This window comes from Monodelphis domestica, chromosome 4 (genome assembly GCF_027887165.1).
Source record: "Monodelphis domestica isolate mMonDom1 chromosome 4, mMonDom1.pri, whole genome shotgun sequence".
NCBI lineage: Eukaryota > Metazoa > Chordata > Mammalia > Didelphimorphia > Didelphidae > Monodelphis > Monodelphis domestica.
The window spans coordinates 392,832,056-392,854,521 of NC_077230.1; the positions used below are offsets into that span (position 1 = coordinate 392,832,056).

The following is a 22,466-nucleotide window of genomic DNA, read 5'->3' on the forward strand; positions in this document are numbered from 1 at the left end:
AGAACCAGTTTTTAACTCCAACAGCTGTCAGTGTTGGTGAGATCTGGGTTTGAATCCTGTCTTGGACTTAGTTGCTGCCTGATATGGGGCAAGTCCCAACTTCTCAGAGCCCAAACTTCTTTGCCTGCAAAACTGGGTATAAAAGCTGCTGTATTATCTGGCCCCAGGCACTTCTTAGCTATGTGATTCTGCATAAGTCACGTAAGCCCCTGGATAAGAGCACTTAAGCTGCTCTTCTGTCTTAGGGTTAAAAAAAAGTGGGTGCCTTGCCTATGCCAAAGGGTCCTTACAAAGGTGCTCTGCCAACCTTAGAGTAAGTATATGGAGGAGTTATTATGTCAAAGGCCCAAGCCAGCTCTCAATTTCTCATCTGACATCTGGCTAGGTGGGATCACCTCTGCTCAGCATGGCTGCACTGAGAATTCACCGTTAACAACTGTTTAGCCAATACCTGAATTCCCAGAAGCTTAAATGAGCTCTGTAAAAGCAGTTTCTGAATGAACACCTCCCAGTCAAATGTGTCCAAATAGTATTTATTCTCATCCAACTCGTTCTACTTGGCACTTATTTACTCTAGGCACTTAAAAAAAAGGCTGGCTTCAAGTTAACACACACGTCCATGTTTTGCTTCAGAAACAATCCAAACGTCTACTTAACAGGGACAGAGAATAAGCTGAAGACTCTTAGCCGCCAGGCAAGAATATCCATGGTCACAAACATTCCTGTCCTTGACATAAACTAGAAAAAGCAAACATTTTCTTATTTTAAAAATCCTATAAAGAGAGAGAGTTCTTCATGGTCTCTATTCTTGACTCAGGACTTTCAAGCAAAAAAGGCCAGTCCAAAAAAGAATGAAACCTTTCTGAAGAAGACAATATCAAAAAGGACAAGACGTGAAAAGGAATTTCAGAGGCTTGCAGAGATAGCATTACTTTAAAAACAGTAGTCCAGGTAACTGCCTTGGATCCCTGTGAGAGACTCCTCGCTTTCATTCACAGTGCACATAGGAGAAGGGAAAAGGAAGTGGTTGTCTTTAGACAACAAGGCACTCAGAAACCACCCAGAGAAGGCCCAGCCCAACCAGGTCCTTCTTGGCAGGATCTGGAGGAAAGGGTCTCCAGAGTAGGCAAATGTTAGGCTTAATACTCTAGAGAACAGTTTGTACCTGCCCACCCGACCCCTCCTGCTTCTGCCCAGCATGGCTACCATCATAGCTCAGGGCACAACATGGAGGTGGATGACAACTGTCCCAGGAGCCCCTGAGAATGGGGTAGGGAGAGCAGGAGTACAGGATGAGGAGTCCAAAGAGCAGGTGGGCACTGTGGTTGCCAGAGGTAGATCCTCCAGAGGTCCTGGCAGGGGCAGTTCCCCATGGTTAGTGTAAATTATGCAGATCAGCAAAGCAAATATTAAAAAAGAAAGGCTTAATACAAATGGGTATTTCCTGATCTCCTCCCAAAGGAATTCCTTATCCCTTAGCCTACTGGGAAACCAGGACAGGTACCTCCATTCCTGATCTTAGTAACTCTAGTAGATAGAGAAGGAGCAGGGGAAGAATCACCCAACCTAATGCTTGCCAATTAAGCTCTCACTTTAAACATAAACACTGTGGTTAGGAGGCTTTAGCCAGAGAATCAACCTGCCCCTAGTCTCATGGGTCTGGATAACCACAAGAAAGGCCTGAAGCCAGAATCCCAGGCTTCTCCAATGGAGAGATCCCCTCCAGCCCTGGAGAAAGAAAACTGGACTTGGCCTCAGATATTTGAGCCTCTACTCTCAGTCTCTCCAACTCTTGGTCTCTGTGGTCAGTGCTGAATCCTGGAAGTCTTCTACAATGCCCAATCAGACAAGTGAAGCCACAGAGACAGGGAAGCAGGCCCTGAGGGAGGAGAGGAGGAAGAGGGAAAGGAGGCACATTCCAAATGGAGAGGCTGAAGAGAACTGGGTCCTCCACCCTTTGGTCCACAATCAAAGACACTTCTTCCCCAGGAGTCATGTCAGGAAAGCAAAAGGGAGAGCCAGTTTAGAACTGGACCCAGTTTGAGCCCTGCTGAGTCTGGCCTGAAGATGACCTGCGAAGGGAAAATTGCTTTTAGTGCTTTTAAAACAAACAGGTGAAGCAGGCCTCTGTCTATCCACAAGAGGCATCAACAAATGAACTTTTCGTATCCCAGGTTGCATCTATCAGGCAACCACAACAAGCTGATGCCTTTCTATGAAGAGTTTAAAGCAAAGACAAGGAATTTTATGGAACACAGAGCTGGCAAAAGATGATAAAGAACATATAAGGCCCCTTCCAGCTCTGACATCCTGTATTCTAAGGCTTTTCCCAGCTCTGACATTCTGTTTTAAGGCTTTTCCCAGCTCTGACACTGTCTACATATAATGCCAACTCCCAGCTCTAACACCCTCTAAACTATCTAACATTAAGAGCCTTTCACAGAGCAGAAATCAGCTCTACACGTGATCTTTCCTACCTACAAAGGGATCTCAAAAAGGGAAGATGAATGAGGAGCCCATGTTCCCCGTGACCCTCTGCCCTCTCTCATGTATATTCAGAGCTGTGCCTTCTGTTCTTCACCTGGTAGAAGGAAAGTATATTACCAGCTCCAGGGCCACCAAGATATCACCCGCCAATAGAATCCTTACCCTGAGGCTTTGGCAAAGTCACCCCAGACATCGGCTGTTGCTGCAAGGGTGGTGGTGGGCTGTGGCCAGGATAAAGTAGCATCTGCCAATGGTTTCAGAGTCCAGAGAAGGGAGAAAAGAGACAAGTCTGAGTATATAATCCCCACACTAAATAAGAATCACCACCTAGAACACTGCCTTACCAAATAAATGCTTAATGTCTGCTTCACTGAATTAAATATTTCTATGTAAAACCTTGTGCCAAAGAGAAGTCTGGCTCTCCCCACCATTTCTAATGATCCCCCCCTGTTCAGGGTCTAATTTCTAGGCAGAACCACTGCTCACACTGCACCTCCCCTCCTTAGGCAACCCCCTTTTCAGCACTCCTTAAAACAGAACAGAAGAATAGGTCCCTAGGGAAACAGTGATGTTTCATTCATCAGTACATTCATCAGGAAAGGAGGGACTGAAGGCAATCAGTCCATTTTCTAAGTCAGAAAAGTATGTCCCCACCCCTTTCAGGCCCTAAAATTGTACTGTGTGGAAATCTAATTATTAGAGAAGCTAGCTACTGCAGTGGGTAGAGCTCCAGGCTTCAAATATGACCCCAGATATCTCCCAGCTGTGTGACCCTGGGCAAGTCACTTAACCCCCATTGTCTAGCTTTACTGCTCTTCTGTCTCAAAATTGATACTAAGACAGAAGGGTAAAAACAAGCAAAAAAAAAGTAATCCAATTGTCATCTCTCTTGATTGTTGGCCTCATCCCCAGTCCAGCTGTTTGCTACCCCTCTGGTCATCTGGCCCACTTCTAATAACATTCTTCTCTAATTTTCAGTTTCTAAGTCAATGAAGGCTGAAAACCCGGCTTACCCACTTTGGAAAGAAATGTACGATTGCTTAATAGCCCAAAGGTCTGGATAGAAACTAAAGGCCGAAGGGAGACCACTTTTCTGCAGAAACCTTGGGAGAGCTTTCTATAGGCCCTTTGAGGACTTTCTCTCCCCAGTGACTTCCTGACTTGGGGATTTGGTTCAATCCCATTCAACCCAACAAACATTTATTTAATATCTACTTGTGTGCCCAAAGCCATTTCAGATACTAGAAACACAAAGACAAAAATATGAAAAAGTAGCCTCTGCCTTCAGGAACCAGCAAGTGGGAGAGATAAAAAAGCCAAGAAGTGAAGAAAGGTTAATAGGAGGGAAGAGAAGAGTCACAGTCAGGAGAGAATCAAAGGGGTGAGGGACTAAAGGACTGATCAATGGATAAGGAACATAGTATTAAAAAAGCCAGTTCCAAAGAGCAATAGGTAGTTCTGTGGACAGAGGTTAGGCCAAGAGAACAGAGGTCCTGGTTTCAAATCTGGCCTCAGACACTTCCTAGTTGAGTGACCCTGAACAAAGCAATAACCTCCATTGCCTAGCCCGTACTGCTTTTCTGCCTTCAAACCAATACTGAGTATCAATTCTAGGACAGAAGGTGTGTTTGTTGTTGTTGTTGTTGTTGTTGTTGTTGGGCTTTTGAGGGGAGGGGGGAGCTGTGGCTGATTGTGCCAACAAGAGCTCCTTTGGGGAATGAGGAGGAGGGATGCCTCTGGAGACCTGGAAGGAGATGACTCAGAGAAAGCCTGGCTTGCTGCCTAGTCCTGGGAAGGACAAAGGTTTGGAAGGTCTGCATCCCAGCCTATCAGGGAGAGCTCTCATCAAAGTCAAGTTGGCACACAATTATTCTTCTTCTATGTGTCAGGATTTGGGTGAAGTCGCAGGGAAACAAAGAAATGCCACAACCCAGCCCAATCCTCAAGGAGCTCTCAAGTTGAGATGGAAAAAGACACATGAACACCTTAGTACATATATGTTATATGCAGCATAGATGGAAGGTCATCTCGGACAAGAAGGCATGACTAACACTGAAGGGAGCATAAGAGGTTTAGGAGAGAAAGAAAACCTCCTACAAAAGGTGGGTATTGAAGGAAGCCACAGAGATAGAGAGGTATCACTGAGGACAGAGTGCATTCAAGCATAGGAATCAACAGGGGCAAAGACATGGAGATGACAGGATAGAAGCACTGTGTGTGAGGAACTACAAAGAGGCCCATGGAGCTCTGGCACAAAGCCTAGCGGGGGAACACAAAGTAAAAAGGGCTGAAGAGGAGGGAAGGGGCTATGTTATGCAGAACTTTCAATGCTAAACAGAGGGATCTAGATTTGATCATAGAGGTGCCAGAGAGCAAGTGTAGCTCACCAAGAAAGGGGTGACCTGGCCAGAACTAGGCTGTAGAACCACCTTGGTAGCTGAGTGGAGGAGACTTGAGGCAGGGAGGCAGTTGGTTACTTATCACAACCTATCCAAAGATAATTTGTGGCTGTGTGAGTAGACAGAAAGGGACAGACAGACAGGAGAGATACTGTGGAAGTGGGTATGGCAAGATCTGATAACAAAATAGCTAGATGAAAGTTGGGGGCTGGGGGTGGGTTCAAGGGAGGAGAAAGACTCTCAGAATCTGGGTGCCTGTGGTGCCCCTAATGGTAATAGTGAAGTCTGAAGAAGGGAAGATTTGGGGGGGGGGAGGGGGGGGAGAAGATGATGACTTTTATTTTGGATCTCATTTTATATTTGACACTGAGTTGTCTAGAGGACACTCATGGGAATGAAACCTATGGGAACGGATAATAGCAACAAGTGAGATAGCAAAGAAGGATAAGAGGGCCCAGGATGGAGCCTTGAAGGGCACTCACAGTTAGCAGGCATGACCTGGGCAAGGAGACCTAAAAGCAGCAGTTGTACAAACAAGTTGGACAGGGCAAGGAGGAACAGATGTCATATGGGATTCCTGGGATCTGGTGATTCCAGATAATGCCAACAGACTTCCAAGCACACTGAAGCCAACATTGACTGTGTGACTCCAACAGAATAGGCTTCTTGACTTGCCTGGCTCAATAAGGCACCTAATCCTAAGGATCTGCAAGGAGCTAGGTATACAGAGAAAACTCTGCCCCTTCTCCAGGAGAAGAATGACACAGGCTGCCAATCAACAGGGAAAGCCAACTCCCAGTCTGAGCACTGACCTGTACTTGTGGCAATAGCTGACTGGGACTGGGCCACTCCTACAGTTAAGTGCTCCCTAGTGGGAAGGAGATGAGAAGTTTTGCCCCCAGGGGGAGGAGGAGGAGGCAGCAGGCTCATTCCTGCACTGCTGGATGGCCGGGATTTGGTATTTCCAGCTGCTCCTTCCTTCTTCTTTATATTCTAAAGAGAAGAACAGAATTCAGTTCAGTGAAGAGAAATTAAACCATAGAAATGATGATGCTATATATAATAACTAGAAAATAACCTAGAATCGACCTAGTCTATGTTGTGACGTTCCTCTCAGCTCAAAGAGTCCAGGACTTAAAGGCCCTCCCAGTTCCAGTGTTCTATGTTCTAAGCTTGCATTAGAATGGGCACTGATCACAGGCTCTTTTCACATAGCTACAGTGGCATTGCCCTGGAAATGGCCCCTGTGAAACCAGGAATGTGGGAGGGTGGGGAGAAGTGCTGAGCAGTGTCTTCCAAGACGGAAGGGATCAGAGTGAGAGACTGTCTCCCCTCTATATGCTCCAATGTTGCCTTTGTCTGGGACACTTTGTGACTTCACATCATCAATCTGGGCCATGTGACCTTGCCTAAGCTCTACAAGTCAGAGTCTATTAGATTTTTTACATTTTAATAACAAACATCCACACAAGTTTTCCAAAGTCATATTATCCATATTGTCTCCCTCTCTTCTTCCCTCCCTACTCCCGGAGCTGACAAGCAATTCCATCTGGCTTATATATGTATTATCTCAGAGTCTGCTGCCATGAAGAAGATAACATGACCACCAAGCTAGAGCTAGACAGCTACTGAGTCCAATCCCATCATTTTATAGTTAAGGCCACTGGGGCCCAGGGAGAAGGAGTGATAGGTCCAAAGTCACCCACAGAGTCTTCAGGGCCAGGCAGGATTTTAACTGAGGTCCTCCAGCTCCAGAGCCAGTCTTCTCTCTCTTGTGCTCCACTATAGGACAATTCAGATCTCTGAATGTAATTATAGCACGGAGGGAAGTCTGGCCAAATACCTAGCCATCATTTTGTGTTTTGTTTTGACAAAAATCTGATCCACAAGTTCTCTGATGAAGAAGAACCAGAAGAGACCAGCTTGAAGGGGCCCAAACTAATAACCAACATCAATAAGAAAAAAAAGAGATCAAGTAGGAAGAAAGAAGTTTCTGGGGACAAGGAGGTTCCCAGCAGGTGTGCCCAAAGACCCAACCCAGGCCATGACTTCTCTAGGCCATACTCCCAACTCAATTACCTCCAATAACACTCTGCCCAAGTTAATATTTATGAAAGGTTTATGGTATCCATCCACTGAGCATGGGAGTCTAGAAAGGGAATGCAATCATTGGCAGCATTTGGAGGCATGAATACTACCATATTGTAACCTGGAGTGTTGGGTTTAGTTTGGGTGCCCTGCATTGGGGAAAGTGGTAAACTGGCTAAAAGGCAAAGAAGGTTGGCCATGATGATGATGGGCCTTCAGTCCATGTCCTATGGGAAATAATTGAAGGAATGGCCACAGGGAAACTTAGATTGCTGAAGAAAATCTTCAAGGGAGCATGTGAGAACTACCTTTATGCACTGAAAGTAGTGGTGTACAAAAACGGGATTAGCCAGGGCTGCCTGGCCTCCAAAGGACAGACCTAGGAGAAATTGTAGAGGAAAATTTAGGCTTTATATGAGGAAAATATTATGAACTATTAGAACAATGTAAAAGTGCAATGGACTGCTACCTGGGGAAATGGTAGGTTCTTCCTCACTAGAGTCTTCAAATAGTGTTTGGATGATCATTTGGGTTGTAGAAGAGACTCTTCTTCAGAAATGGGTTGGACAATATAGCCTCAGGTCACTTCTAGCTCTAAGATTCTGAGTAGTAAAGTACTACCTCCCTAACACACTCTCTCTCCCTTCTCCATCCTTCTTCTCTCCCTCTCTTTCCTTTTCTCCTCCCTTCCTTTTTTCTGTCTTGAGACTAGGAATCTCTACCTCTCCCAAGCTCAAAGCACTGTGACTATTCTCAGGTATGATCCCAACTAATTATCACAGAAACTCTGAAGGGTTCTATTTCCAATCTGAGATGGCTAACCTCTCACTGGGCAGCCTGGTTTGGTCCTCCACTCCTGAGGGCCCCCTTAGAAATACCAGACTTAATGCAGACACTCAGTTTTCCATCTTCTTGTAACTCAGAATTCTAGCATTTAAGAAATTCTCTAGCCTCAGCTTCCCCAAAAGCAGGGACACCACATGCCTCACCTCCTATCACCACCTTCTGATTTGGAAAGGGTCATGTACAAGAAAGTAGCCATGGTCTACTGCAGAGTCCTGAAGTTGGGGCTGAATGACCTAAGACCAAGGATCTAATCTGTGGAAAGGGTATCATAAGCCTCTAGGGGCTTTTAGAGGGTTTTAGCATCCTCCTCTGACAAATAAGGACCACTGTAACTCCCACATTTAGTGTCCCAAGGTCATTTCTGCCTTTGACACTCTGCAGCGTAAGGTTCTTCCTAGCTGACTTTCTAGGAGGTATCTGTCAGCCTCAAGTGAAGCAGGAAAAGGACCAGACTCACAAGGATGTTTTCTATATGGAGGCTGTCTTGGACCATCATTTAGGTGCTGCTGTCCTGTTGCCCACAGCAATGTGATCAAATGGGCACAATCTCATGCCTACAGTGGGCTTTCCTCCTCAAAGTCCCCGATCCCCTCAAAAAGCCACTGAGCAGGAGTAAATCTCTCTACTCCAAAGCCTAACTGGCTGGCCACCAGGGAGATGACACTCTGACCAGAAGTGTCTACTCACTCAACCTCAATGATATCCTATTCCTGAATTTCACTCTATATCTCAAAGAAGCTGAGTCATTTTCTTGTGCTAGACCATTTCAACATCTAGCTTTCCAAGGCAATCTGTGTTAAGGAAATGAAGATTTCATCCCTGAGCCTATGGATGAGATGTGTCAGCTATATGGGTCCCAGCTACCCTCAAGCTTTCAAGAACCCTGGCAAGGCTCCCCAAGAACTGCCTCCAGCACAAAGGGAATAGAGAGGGTCTTACCGCAATGCTGAGCTTGATGGTCTGGCCCTCCTTGAAGCTCAGGTCTAATTTGGGGCCAGGAGTCGGGTTCTGGGCTTGTTTGGCAAACTCACATTGCTGTTTCACCCATCTATGGAGAAGAAAAGATAAAATAAAGGAAAGGAAGAGAGGACAAAGTCAAAAATGCACCTGCCATGCTAATCATGTGACACGTGCAGACAAAGTCAATGACTAAGTACCCCTGCATATCCCGACATCCAGGTGATGGATGCTGGGGAAGAAGAGGAGAAGGAGGAGATACAGCTTGTAACAGAATTATACAAACAAGATTCATGAAAAAGACACACAGTCTTCAGTTATCCTGAACTGGCAAGAAGCCTATGGCCAGCCCCTGAGTTTTGACTAGTAGTTTCCAGGGTTGGGAGAGGGGAACAGAAACTTGTCTCTTTCTTCTAGTTTGTTCATTCATCCAACCAATATTTCCTAAGGAATAATTATCTATGCAAAGCACTGGGCTGGAGGAGGGTAACATACAAGCATAACCACCCAGACCTTGCCCTCAAGGATTTTTCCTTGTGGTTTACCTAGGGGTCAGTGAATGGCATGTGAGCTACTAACAGGCTTGGAAGTGGGGCTTGAAGATGAGTAAGGTTTGGATAAACGAAGGGAGGAGGATGGAAAGCAAAGCCCAACAGAGCAGCCTGTGGGCACAGGGTGCAAGGGTGTGCAAAGATGCAATTGGTCACCATCCATCCTTGAGCTTTGCTTATGGAAAACTACATTTCAAGTTCCAAACAACCAATCTAAAAAAAAAAATCTTTTCCCTCAATTATATGTAAAAACTATTTTTTTACATTCATTTTTTTAACTTTTGAGTTCCAAATTCTCTCCTCCTTCCCTCATCCTCCCTCCACCCCTCTCCTTCCCTCAGATGGTAAGCAATCTGATAGAGATTTTAGATGTACCATCATGTAAAACATTTTTCCACACTAGTCATTTTCCAAACAACCAATTTACAATCAAACTATGGAAATAAACCCCTTCCCAAGCTGAAAACCAAGTGCTAAAGAATCACAGGCCCCTAGAATAATAAATTTGCCATGTCATCCAAATCCTGCAGCTGACAGATAGGGAAACTGACAAAGTAATAGTGTCAGAACCTGGATTTGAACCCAAATCCTCTCAATGCAAATCTAGGCCTCTCTCCCCAATATTCCAGGTATGATAGAAACTCCAAATACAGCAAAAGGTCAGAAAAGGAAATGAGTCACTTGGGACTAATGGCACCACAGAAGAAAGGTTCTAAAGATGAAAAGGACTACAATAAGAGGAAGAAGAAAAAAACAAGCGCCACAGAACAGCCTGACCACAGAGGAGGGCACTATCAAGGGCAAAGATGAAAAGGTTGTGAACAATATGAACTTAGGGCAGGTTTTACCCCAAGAATGCCCAGCCAGCTCTCAGGAAAGTAGCATGGAGAAGCTCAATAGGCCTGCCCCATGGCACCATTTTATGGGCTTTGCACCAATAATCATATGCTTCAATTTTATTCACTGCAACAAAGATCCTCCCGTCAGAGGGCTGCCTACTCACTTGAAATGGTCCTGTAGCGCAACATTGAAATCAAAGGCATCCCCTCTGTCGCCAAAGCCAACACCAATAAATGCTCGACGCCCTGTGGGGAACACAGCACCCTGAGTCCCACAGTAATTCCAGGGCAAAAGACTTTTCCCCCAAAGATGAAGGCTCACATACCACTTTCATCCTCAATCCGGATAACGAAGTATCTACTGGAATCTGTCACACTCTCCACGGCAATGCTGGGAAACTGCTCCACAGGTGCCTGGGCAAAGAGCTCCCCTGAAATCAGGAGTCAGCATGAGGAATGAACCTTCTTCGATGTCATGCACTCTACACCAAGGTCAGGGATCCCTCCCCCCCAGAGGGGATGAATATGGAGTAACCCCCTTGGTCTGCCAAGTCTGTTCTGTAGACCCTTTCTCAGAAGCCCCAGGACAGCATGGTTTATTACAATAAAATCAGTAAATGTGTGGTATAGGGAGAACACAGACCATCCCAATTAATAAGTGGGTCAACTATTGACAGGCAGACAAAGATACAGTCAAGTGTGGACAGGGTTCAGAGTTCCAGGACTCCAATTTGCTAGCTGTGACTTCAAGTAAGTCCCTTCCCCTCTTTGACCTTCAAAGTGCTCACCTGTAAAGGGAGGGTGAGAGTCCTCCTGAGCTGCCGAGGATTGCCCTCTGTAAAAACCATGAAGCACCCCAGAATGACGCACATTTCATAAAGCTCTTTTGTCGTTTACAAAGGACTTTCCAGGCATCCCCTCATTGGAACCTCACATCGACCCTAGAAGGTATTATTGGCCCCATTTTACACAGATGAGGAAAGGGTGAGGGAGTGACTAGCTAGCAAGTGTGAGGGGGTTTGAGCCCAGATCTTCCTGTCTCCAAAGCCAGCATTCTAGCTATCATACCACATTGCCTTTCAATTCATCTCAGGCTCTAAGGTTTACAAAACACTTTGCTCATAAGAACCCCTGTGAGGTGGGATCTACAGATGCTACTGTTCCCGTATTACAGATGAGGAAACTGAGGCCCAGAGAGGTAGCTGTGTGATTTACCCCTGATCACACAGCTAGTAAGTACAAGCTCAGGCTAGGGTGAATACTAGAAAGAACAGAACACACTAATACTGAGGTGCTGGAAGTACCCACACCATTGGAAAGAATTCATGAGCTGAGGCCACCTCCAATAAAGGGAAGAATGGCAAATGAGAATTTGGAGAAAGAAAACTGATTTCACTGAGTCTTGTGAAGGCTATAAAGTTAATGTGGCCCTTTTACCAAGGCCTACCCTTTGGGGAACAATGAAGTTCCTTGCTTGATCCAGACCACCTCCATCACTACCCAACGTAAGGCTTATCTTTGTAGGAGGGCAGAAGGGTATGAGCCTTCCAGTTAATACGTTTTCAGGAAAGATCTTATTTTTCTCCCTGCCTTCTAAACAAGTCATTCCCCTCTTGGTCTCTATTCATCTCCTCTGTAAAATGAAACCCCTCAGTTAGATGGTCTCTAGGAATCCTCCCAGCTCAAGAATGCTATGGTTTCTAATCCTTTTACTCTCAGAGAAAGGCAGTATGACCTCAGTTACAGAATGGGCATCCCAAATCCAAAGCTCCAGGATCAGATGCTGACTAGCTGTGCAATCTAGACTGCTCTCATCTAGACTGCTCTCATTAGGAAAATGGGCCCAAGAATATGGCTCAAAGTACCTCAGAGACCATTGGGAGAACAGTGCTTGCAAAGCTTAAAGCACTGCCTACAAATATATGATAAAGTTACCAAGAGCAAAGTAAAATCAAGACCCTCAAGTCTTCATCCCAAGCCAGCATCCTTCCTCTTTCTCTGGCTCTAGTTACATCCTCTGAAGATTCCCGTGTAGATTTGCCAGTCCAGAACCACAAAGCAATTAGAAAGTGAAGAAGCTAAATGGCAGAGAATGGAGTTGAAAGGGTTCAAAAGGCTCTTTTTAGGGAGTTGGGAGAGGGGCTCCTCTTAGAGCCAAAGTCTTCCAGAGGAAAAAGAAGTTGTAAGAATTTACAGGTCACAGAATTTACAGATGGAATGAAAGCTATCATTCAATCCAAGCTTTTTGTTGGATAAGAAACAGAGATCCAGAGAAACAACTTATTCAAAATCCCAGTGAGCCTAGTCTCTGGACTCTGAATGATTCTGCCATTGTCTGTAACACTTTCCTGTACTTAGTAGGTCTCTAAAAGCAGCTATTACCTAGAAAGCTAGAGGCCTTAAACATCAGGAGGAGGAGAAGGGGGGAGAGAATCTGGGTTCAAATCCTATCTCTGACACTCCCTAGCAGCAAATCTTTTCTTTTCAAAATCTCAATTTCCTTATATGAAAATGGAGATAAAATAACACTGCTTGTACTAGGACTTCTGGAGAAGCTCAAATGAGATCACATTCACCATCTTAGAATCAATACTACATATTGGTTTCAAGGCAAAGGAGTGGTAAAGGCTAGGCAATTGGGGGATGGGGGGAGAGATAAGTGATTTGTCCAGGGTCTCAAAGCTAGAAGGGTTTGAGGCCAGATACGTATCCAGGACCTCTCATCTCCAAGCCTGACTCTCGGTCCACTGAGTCACCCAGCTGCCCCAATTCAATAACTCTAATGGCTCCCAGTATCCTCCAGAATCAAGTATAAATTCCTAGCTGCCCTCAATCATCTCTATTTAAAAGATGATAGAATTTGCTATTATAATCATTATTACTCAGTACTTGCTGAGAGACTTATCACCCACTTTGGGGAACCTGGAGAACTGTTCCCAATCAATTCTAGCCATACCATCTTTCTCAAAAGCAACCTTCTGCCAGGTCTGACTTTCCAGATCCTAAGCTTTTGCCCAGGTGTCTCACATCCTTTAGCACTTTTAAACAGTGATCAGAAAATCCCAGCTGACCTTTGGACAGAGCCTCAGTCTAACTTGCTATTTACCCTCAGAACTCACTTGTCTATAGTGCTTCAAGGTATACAAAAGCACTTTCCTCCTAGCACCAAACCAGGAGGTAGGCAGTGCCACCTATCTAGGCCACTGGACCAGGGGTCGGGAAGACCTGAGTTCAAATCTGACCTTAAATGCTTCCAGTTGTATTACTCTGAGCAAGTTTACTTAATCTGTCTGCCTCGGTGTCCTCATCTATAAAATGGGGATAATAAAAGTACCTGTTTCACAGGGTTGATATGAGGATCAAATGAGATATTTAGAATAGTATATTTAGCAAATGAGATACTTAGCAAAGTACCTGACATATTGTAGGTACCATATAAATGCTAGAAGTAGTAGTAATAGTAATAGTAGTAGTAGAGTATTATCATTAGTATAAGTGCTATAAGTGCTATTACAGATGAAGTCAAATAAAACTCATTGAGATTAAATGACTTGCCCAAGGCCATAGAATAAGTCCAAACTCTTCCATTACACTGTCTGCTGGAGGGCATAGATGTTCACATTTGGGCTCTCTTTGGGAAAAAAGAAAGTTGTGTGATATTGATGAAAACGGAAGGGACAGGACTGGCCCTTTGTGAACCATTTCCCTAGGAGGATTCTTTCTTCTTGCTCTTAACAAACACAAAATAAAATAGGTGTTTCCATCTGCCTTATAGAAAGGAGAATATGGTACACAAAACTGTAGAGGCCTCTTCTCTGCTTAGAGCTTGCTTTTTTTTTCTCACCCATAACCTTCCATCTTAAAATCAATACTGTATATCAGTTCCAAGGCAGAAGAGCAGTTAGAGGCTAGGCAAGGGCCAGGACCACATAGCTAGAAAGTGTCTGAGCTCAAATTTGAACCTAGGACTTCCCATCTCTAAGCCTGGCTCTCAATCCACTGAATCTCTTAGCTGCTTCCTGGCTTTGCTTTTTAAGTCTATCCTGCTTGTTTGTAATTGTCAAGAGCTATAATACCACTTCTCACAGGCTGACAATAAGAAATTACAGTGGACTTAAGGTCAAGAAATCTAAGTTTGAATGCTAGCTTTGCACATCAGATAACTTGGAGAATGACAAGTCCGCTTTCTGGGTCTTTCCTTATCTATAAATCAAGGGATCTGGGCTAAGCGATCTCTATGCATCCCTTCCAGCTTTGTGGCTACAATAGATTGGGAACAGTTGCCAGGGGCTCTCCGAAGTGGGCTGATGAGTCTCTCAGCAAGCACTAAGTATTAATACTATAAGCCACTGTACGGTATAGATGTAGTATGGAAACAGCACTGAAGTTGGAGCCAGAAACCTGAGCTTTGATACCAATTAAAGGAATTATTTGCTGTAGGTGACCCAGGGCAAGTCACTTTTCCCTTCTGGGCCTTAATTTCTTTTGTAAAATGGGAACAATAATAGTGCCTACCTCACAAGGTTAGGAGAGTTCTTTAAAAGCCTCCTGGCACTGTGCTTATCACTGTTACACAAGTTGACCAGGAAGCAGTAGGAAGGGTTTTATGTCTCTTTGGTTAATGGGCATTCACTTTCAGGGAACACCTGACTTCTGGAAGTAAAGTTCCTAAGCAAAGTAGCTACATGCCAGGAGTGACCAGCACAGGATTCCCACCTAACCTGGTGCTCTTGCATTGTGCACTCATCAATGATAAAGCCAGAGACCGTTCCTCTCCAGCCCAATTAGCTGGCCTCTTCTCGGTCTCCTTTAGTGTCCTCTTCCAAAGTTTAGTCTCAGAAGAATCCCAAGGGAACTAGTATTCCCCTCAAAAGTAATATATTCTCCAGGCTGGAGATGCTAGCATTGGATCTTGGGATGGGAGTATACCATTTCCCTAGAAGGTTTCTGTGGCCAGTCTGACAGCAGAAAAGTGAAATTTCTATGGGAGGAAGCAACAATGATGCTCAGGCCTCCCCTCTCCTTTACCTGAAGTTTTGTCCTCCAGTTTGATGTAAGCCATCTGCCCTTTTGCTGTTATCCGCAGCCGCCCACTCCATGATGGCTGGTCCAGCTGCCAGTCTGCAGCCCTATGAGGGACAAAAACCCACTGAGATGCCAGAGCATGGCTATATCTACTCATTGTGTGTACTCTAAGTCCCAAAGGATAAAGCTAGTTTCCTAACTCTTTCTGGAATGTCTGTTCTTCACTTTGATCTTTCAATTCACCAAACTTCCCTAAGAAGGTGCAAGTTGCTAGGAGATATTCCTTATGCTGCAAAATGCAAAGTGGATAAGAATGAGAATGGGAGAATAACAATGGCCAATCTCGGTCCTAGAATATAATGGATGAAGTCCTTCTCAATGAGATGGGTGACTACAGGAGTAAAATATAATGTATTGCCATCAGATATGGGCATTGTTGGCCAGTTTTGCTGAACTGGGTTTTTGCTCAAAGGAAGGCACAACAGGTATTAAGAAACTGTTATGACAAAACCAAACCCATTGGTTAAGACTTTAAAAAATGAAAGAGTCTCCATCTGGGAGTCATGAAACTTGGGTTCTAGTCAATAATAATTTATTAAATGCTTGCTATCCTTGTCACAGGATACAAAGGCAGGGTTGACACTTCTTTTCTGCTCTCAAAGAGCTTACAATCTTTTATTGAGGGGGCAGAAGAGAGATGTAGACAAGGCACTTCAATAGCAAAGGAGGGATCTAGAAGTGGGAAGAGAAAGTCAGGGAGTGTTTCATGGAAGAATGCTCAAATAAGAATAACAAAATATGGAAAGGGAGTGAACAGCTCCAGACCTACTACCAATGGTGGAGAATTCTGAAAGTGTGTGCAAAGTAGCACCCAAAAAAGAGAATGCTTTTTCTGCCTTCATTTAGAGATTCCAGGAATAAGGGCTTAAGTTCCCCTGTACTCTGCTGTGCTCAGAGTACAGCTGGAGTACAGTGTTGAAGTCTGGGGACCATGATTTAGGGAAGAATAGTGTCCAGAGAATGGAACAATGAAGGAATTCCAGTTCCTGACATATAAGGAAGTGTTATGTTAAAGCAGTGATTCTCAAACTTTTGGTGTTGTACCCCTTTTCACTCTTTTTTTTTAAAACCGTTACCTTCTACCTTAGTATCAATTCTAAAACATCAGAAGAGCAGTTAGGGCTAGGCAAAGGAGGTTAACTAACTTACCTAGGGCCACGCAGCTACGAAGTATGAAATCAGATTTGATCCAGGACCTCCTGAATCTCTAATCTTGGGGCCTATCCACTGTACTACCTAGCTATGTCCCTTTACAATCTTAAAATTTATAGATGCCCCTCCCCCACAAGAGTTTTTATGTTGGTTATATCTGCTAATATTGTATTAAAAAGTCTTAGTATTTATGAAAACAGTTTTGACCTCATCAACCCGTTAAAGTCTCAGGGAACCATATTCTGAGAACCTCTGGATTAAAAGGAACTGAATACTTATGGTAGGATGAAAAAATTCGAGGGGAAGGGCACTTTATATTTACCTGCATGTACCTGATGGACTACAGAAGAGAGCTCAAAGAATGTTGCTTTTGGTCCCCAAGAGCAAAAACTGGAACAATGGATGAAAGCAATCAAGATATCAACTGAACTTTGATATAAGTTTTGGTCACGTGACATGGGCTGTCAAAAGTTATCCCTCATGGAAGCTCTTCAAGCAAAGGCTAGGTCACCATGGGTCAAGTTACAAGATAAGGGTGTAGTGGGAATTCTTATTCAAGTATAGATTAGACTAGATGGCCTTTGAGGATCCCTTCCAACTCTTCAATTCTGTGAAGTTTCAAAATCAAGAGCTTATAAAATGTAGTTGGCAATTAGAAAATAAATTTCAGTGACACCTAGCAAACATTTATTAGCCATCTACTGTGCAAAAAGCACAAGTGACACAAAGACATAAAGAAGTCTTTGAGAAACCACCAGTGGGATGTGGCCCACTAAGGTGTCAGGGTAATGCTTCTGAAAGTGGTGGGGAAGAAGGGCTGACAACAAGAGAGGCTTTGTCAATGAGCTCAGAGTCAGAAGATATAGCCAACATTTCCCTACCTTTAACAGAACTTCCCTAAATCCAAAGGTTGCTCTAGACCCCTTGCCTACTCTAACAAACTAGGACCTATGGACAGCTTAGAGAAAGAAACAGAAGGGAGAGGGCCTTGAGAAGAGGAAAAAGGGAAGATCTTGATGTATGAGAAAGAAAAAAGGATCAAGGGATTTACCATGGAAAGGGATTATTGGCAGACAGTCAAAGGGGAATTGATGTGTAGGGGTAAGTGGGATCTCTTATCCCATTCTTTGACCCTTGGCTCACATTTGAGGAAGCAGTCCAGGAAACACCCCTGTCACAAGAGCTCTGGTTTTTCCTGGAAAATGGTAGCATGTGCTTCAGTTCACTTCAGCACTGGCTCATGACAGCCTTGTGAGGCTAAGCCTTAGCAAGAGTCTACTAGACACCTGATTTGTTCCAGGCCCACACAAATGCAGAACCTCAATCTATACTTTAGTAGGCTGTTTTCAGTTCCTTTTCCTGGAGATCCTAAATATTAGCATCAAGCCCAGCACAGTTCTGTGGATAAATGGTGCTAAATGAGTCAACTCAATCTCATCTAAATCACTTCCTCTTTTGGCACTTCACAGTCTTCATCTATAAAATGAGAATAACATCTGTACTGCCCACTTCACAGCATGTCAGGGAGAAAAGCTCTCTGAAAAGGGCAGAACTATTAGCAAAATCAGTTTCATTGACATCATATAAGGAGAGCACGACCAGAGGATAAAGGCAGATTCTCTGGTTTAGCCACATCTCTGAAAAAGGCAGCATAACAGAGAAAAGAGGAAAGGCTCTGGAAACAGAGAGCCTGGGTTTTAATCTCATCTCTAAGGCTTACTGCCTTTTTGGTGTTGGACATTTATAAATAGCTTTTAAGGTCGGCAAAGCACTTTGCAATTATTATCTCATTTGATCCTCACAACTACCCTGGGAAATGGCTGCTGTTATTAACTCTATTTCATAAATAGGAAAACTGAGATAAACCGAAGTTAAATCGCTTGCTTGGGGTCACGTGGTTTATATCTCAGCTACATTTGAATTCAAGTCCTGAAGTTCACTTTCTGACTCCAGATCCATAGCTCTATCGCCATACCATCTAGCTGCCTAACTTAACTTGGAGCAGCCTCAGTTTCACCAAATGACCTCTTAAGATCACCCCAGTTCTAGATCATTGATTCCTTGATCCTAGTGTCAGTAACTGACTCTAGGGTGTGGTGTGGTCAAGTCTTAAAGACTAAATTCATATTAACTTAAATTTTTTAACAACCATGTGCTGATAATACTTTGGGGGGTGGGGGAGGAATAGGAAGGGGAAAGTATCATGATAAGTCCCAAATCTGAAAACGTTAAGGATAAATCAACCGAGAGTTCATAAATTGCCAAGAGATCTGAAACAGAAACAATAACTCAGAAATACATATAATCATGGCTTAAGGCAAATCAGTGAGTTGTTTCAGACAAAATCCCAAAGCAAAATAAAATTTCCAAAGGGTTTTTATTTCCCAAGTCCTGATGAAGCAACAATTTACCAAAGCCCACAGCATAAAACCTCTGGACCAATGCCCAGGAAAGCTAATAAAACAGGTTATGTGACAGGTGTAGATTTTTCTGGAGGGAGGAGAGGAGGGAGGCATTTCTCTTCCCTAAGCAGCTTACCTAAAGCCCCATCCTCCCAAACACTGACTGGTTGGCTGGGACTGAAGTAATACTCTGGGAGAAACCTGGGAAATGGGAGTGACATTCAAAGCTATCTTCCACTATGAAAAGGACTACCCATGGGGCAGAAGATAAAAGTCTAGGAACTGAGTCTTGTACAACCCCAAGTACAACATTCACATTTTACAAGTGAGAAAAATGAGGTCAGGAGAGAGGAAGGGCATTCCCCCAGGTCACACTGGAAGGGACAGAGTTGGGCTTGTTCCCAAGTTCACCAACTCTAAAGCCAGTTCTATCTGCACAACACTCTTCTGCCTCTCCAGAGGAACTGGGACCTCCCTTTGTCATGCTGGGATATTTTACTGACAAGTGGAAGTCAGGCTCCGAGATGGGGAAGCTCTGTGCTTTGCTGGGAGGGGCCCTGAATTGAGAGCCAAGAGCTTTATTAGTCCTTCACCCGGCACCCACTTGCCCTCTCTAGACCCCTATAATGAGACAGTCTAGATTTAGAACAAGGACCAGAGGATCAAAAACTGAGAAGGGGAGGAGTTTCTGTGCCAATCATTGTCTCCAATTCCCTGATACCAGCCCTGTGGATGCTTAGCAGTATGTGGCACACAGTAGGTGCTGTTAAAATGTCGAATGATTCCTAAAGCTCCTTTCCAGCTGTCACCTCAACAGCTGTGACTATTTGGGCTACCAAAGGCTATTCTGCCTCGAGGGTGAAAAGGCTGTCTTTCCATATGGAAGGGGGGTGACTTGTTACAGAGAATGGGAGAAGGGCCTGCTCACTCCCATATAATCATGTCAATATGCTAGTGGATTATTCTGGGCACCGATGGAATGAAGGGAGGCCTACAAATGGGACAGACCAGACAGGTGAAAGGGAGCTGGAAGAAACTTCTCAGGCCATCCGATCTGACAAAAACTTCTCTTCAGCATACACATACATACACACACACACACACACACACACACACACTCTCTCACTCTCTCTCTCTCTCTCTCTCTCTCTCTCTCTCTCTCTCTCTCTCTCTCTCTCTCTCTCTTTCTCTCTCCCCCTCTCTCCTAAAGGGGAAAGAGGGGTAGGAAGGGGCAGAGAAGTGAGGGGCTCCACGTGGTGGGGGAGGGCAAGGCTCAAGTTCCCTTAGAAGACAGGTTCCACTGGTTCCACTGTGGGCGAGGCGCTCTGGGGGAATCCTCGGTCTGTTTCCCTTGTGATCAGTTTCCCAGGACTGCAAACCCAGGGCTGGAAAAGATCTCCGAGCCAGAATCCAACCCCGACCCCCTCGGTATTTGTTTACAAAGGGAGAAAGGGGCCAACCCGGGAAAGTGTCTCCCCCAAGGCGTTACTGTCGAATTCGAACCCAGGGCGGACTCCCTGCATACCAAGTACGCTATTCTCTGCGTCTAGGAAATCCCTGCGCGGCCCGGGCCATTCCGGAAAAGCGAGGGAGAGGATGATCCTGATAAACTGGGAATGGGGAAGGACTCCCTCCCGGAGAAGGGCAGCGTTATGCCGAAAAAGTGAGGATGCGGAAAACCCCGGGAGAGCCGAGGGGGCGCCAGGGAGGGGAGGCGGGTGGGCGGTCACCTGTAGCCGCGGTTGGTGGCCCGGGGCGGGATTCGGTAGACGTGCACCTCGGGCTTGACGCAGAGAACCGACTCGTACTCACTGTCCTCCATTTTGGCACCCAAACCCGGACATCCGGTTCCTCCCCGGAAAGGACGGCTGGCCGAGCTCTATGGCAGTGAGAGGCGGGCTAGAGCGAAGTACTCTCATCGGGCCGAGCCGGAGGCAAGAATCTTTCTCACACTCCTCCCATAAGCCACTGCAGCCCCTGAGCGCGCGGCCCCTCCAGGACCGAGAGAGCTAGGACAGGCTGGAGCGCCTGGAGACCTGGAAGCTCCGGTGCCAGGTCTCAGCTAAGAAGGACCTGGCTTCGGATGACTGCGCCCCAGACAGGCCGTATGACGTGGCCTAAGCCGCCTGCCCTTTCTGTGCCCCATCTCACTCCTCCATAATATGAGGGCTTCTATAAGAGCTCCTCCCAAGGCTGAGAGCCCTTGTTCTCCCTCTCAGCACTGACATTCCAGATTCTAAGTTCCCTCCTACCTCTGCCATTCCATGTTCTAAGGCAGGATCTGACAGTCTCTTTATCATTTTTAACATTCATTTAAATTTTTTTTTTAATTCTGAATTCTTTCCCTCCCTTTTGCCCATCCCCTACCCATTGAGAAGGCAAGCACTATGATATACATTGTACATGTAAAGTCATGAAAACATTTCCATATTAACCGTGTTTCAAAAAATAAAGCCACTTAACCCCCATTGCCTAGCCCTTACCACTCTTCTGATTTGGAACCAATACTCAGTACTGATTGTAAGACAGAAGATAAGAGTTTTTAAAAAAAAAAGAAAGAAAGACTACAAATCAACCCTTTTGTGGGCAGCTGGGTAACTCAATGGATTGAGAGTCCTGCCTAGAGAGTCCTCGGTTCAACTTTCCCCTCAGACACTTTCTAGCTGTGTGACCCTGGGCAAGTCACTTAACCCCCACTACCTCCATCTTACCACTCTTCTACCTTGGAACCAATACACAGTATTGATTCTAAGCTAGGAGGTAAGGGTTGTTTTGTTTTTTTAATTAATTTTTAAAAATAAAAAGGAAAAAAATCTGATTCAATCTGCATTCAGAGTTTGTTAGTTATCTCTCTGGAGGTGGAAAGGATTTTTCCTCCTGGGATGTTTGAAATTGTCTTGAATTATTGAATTGATTACTGTAGCCAAGTCCTTTACAGTTGATCATCGTTCATTGTTGCTGTTACTTTGTTCTCCAGGTTCTGCTTACTTCATTTTGCAACAATTCATATAAGATTTCCCAGATTTTTCTAAAGTCATTCTGCTTTCAGAAAATAGCAAGATAGTATCCTTCACAATTTTATGCCACAATTTGTTCAGCCATTACCTAATTGATGAGCAACCTCTTGGTTTATATTTCTTTGGAAATGCTGCTAAAAATATTTTTGTACATATAGGTCCTTTTCCTTTTCCTTTGTTCTCTTTGGGATGCCAACCTAGGAGGGATACTGTTGGATCAAAGGGTATTTATAGTCCTTTGGGCATGATTCCAAATTGCTCTCCAGAATGGTAGGACCCATTATTCACAAATCTACCAACAGAGCATTAATGTCCTCATTTTCCCACATCCCTTCCAACATTTGTCATTTTCTTTTCCCCTTTTCTGTCATGTTAACCAGTTGTTTTAATTTTCGTTTCTCCAATTAGCAGTGATCTGGACCACTTTTTATGTGACTCTAGATAGATCTGAAAACTGCATGTTCATATCCTTTGACCATTTATCAATTGGAGAATGGATCTTATTTTTATAAATTTGGCTCTATTCGCTCTCTCTCTCTCTCTCTCTCTCTCTCTCTATATATATATATATATATATATATATACATATATATACATATACTTATATACACACATAATATTATATGTTATAAACATTTCATAT

General features: G+C 44.4%; 1 protein-coding gene across 2 annotated transcripts; it reads right to left on the reverse strand.

Moving 5' to 3' along the window:
• Nucleotides 1-517: 517 nt before the first annotated feature.
• On the reverse strand, nucleotides 518-21,000 carry NECAP2 (NECAP endocytosis associated 2). Of its 2 annotated transcripts, XM_007491635.2 has the most exons (9): nucleotides 20,537-21,000; nucleotides 15,196-15,296; nucleotides 10,956-11,002; nucleotides 10,494-10,598; nucleotides 10,332-10,413; nucleotides 8,760-8,868; nucleotides 5,699-5,879; nucleotides 2,650-2,731; nucleotides 518-2,072 (listed from the first exon to the last, which is right to left on the reverse strand). In XM_007491635.2, exons 2-9 carry the CDS (start codon nucleotides 15,264-15,266, stop codon nucleotides 2,024-2,026), a joined length of 726 nt encoding a protein of 241 aa, XP_007491697.1. In that variant the 5' UTR covers nucleotides 15,267-15,296; nucleotides 20,537-21,000; the 3' UTR covers nucleotides 518-2,023. The 2 variants fall into 2 exon arrangements, with proteins under 2 accessions (XP_007491697.1, XP_007491696.1); XM_007491634.3 differs by lacking the exon at nucleotides 10,956-11,002 and having other exon boundaries at nucleotides 20,537-20,998.
• Nucleotides 21,001-22,466: the final 1,466 nt, after the last annotated feature.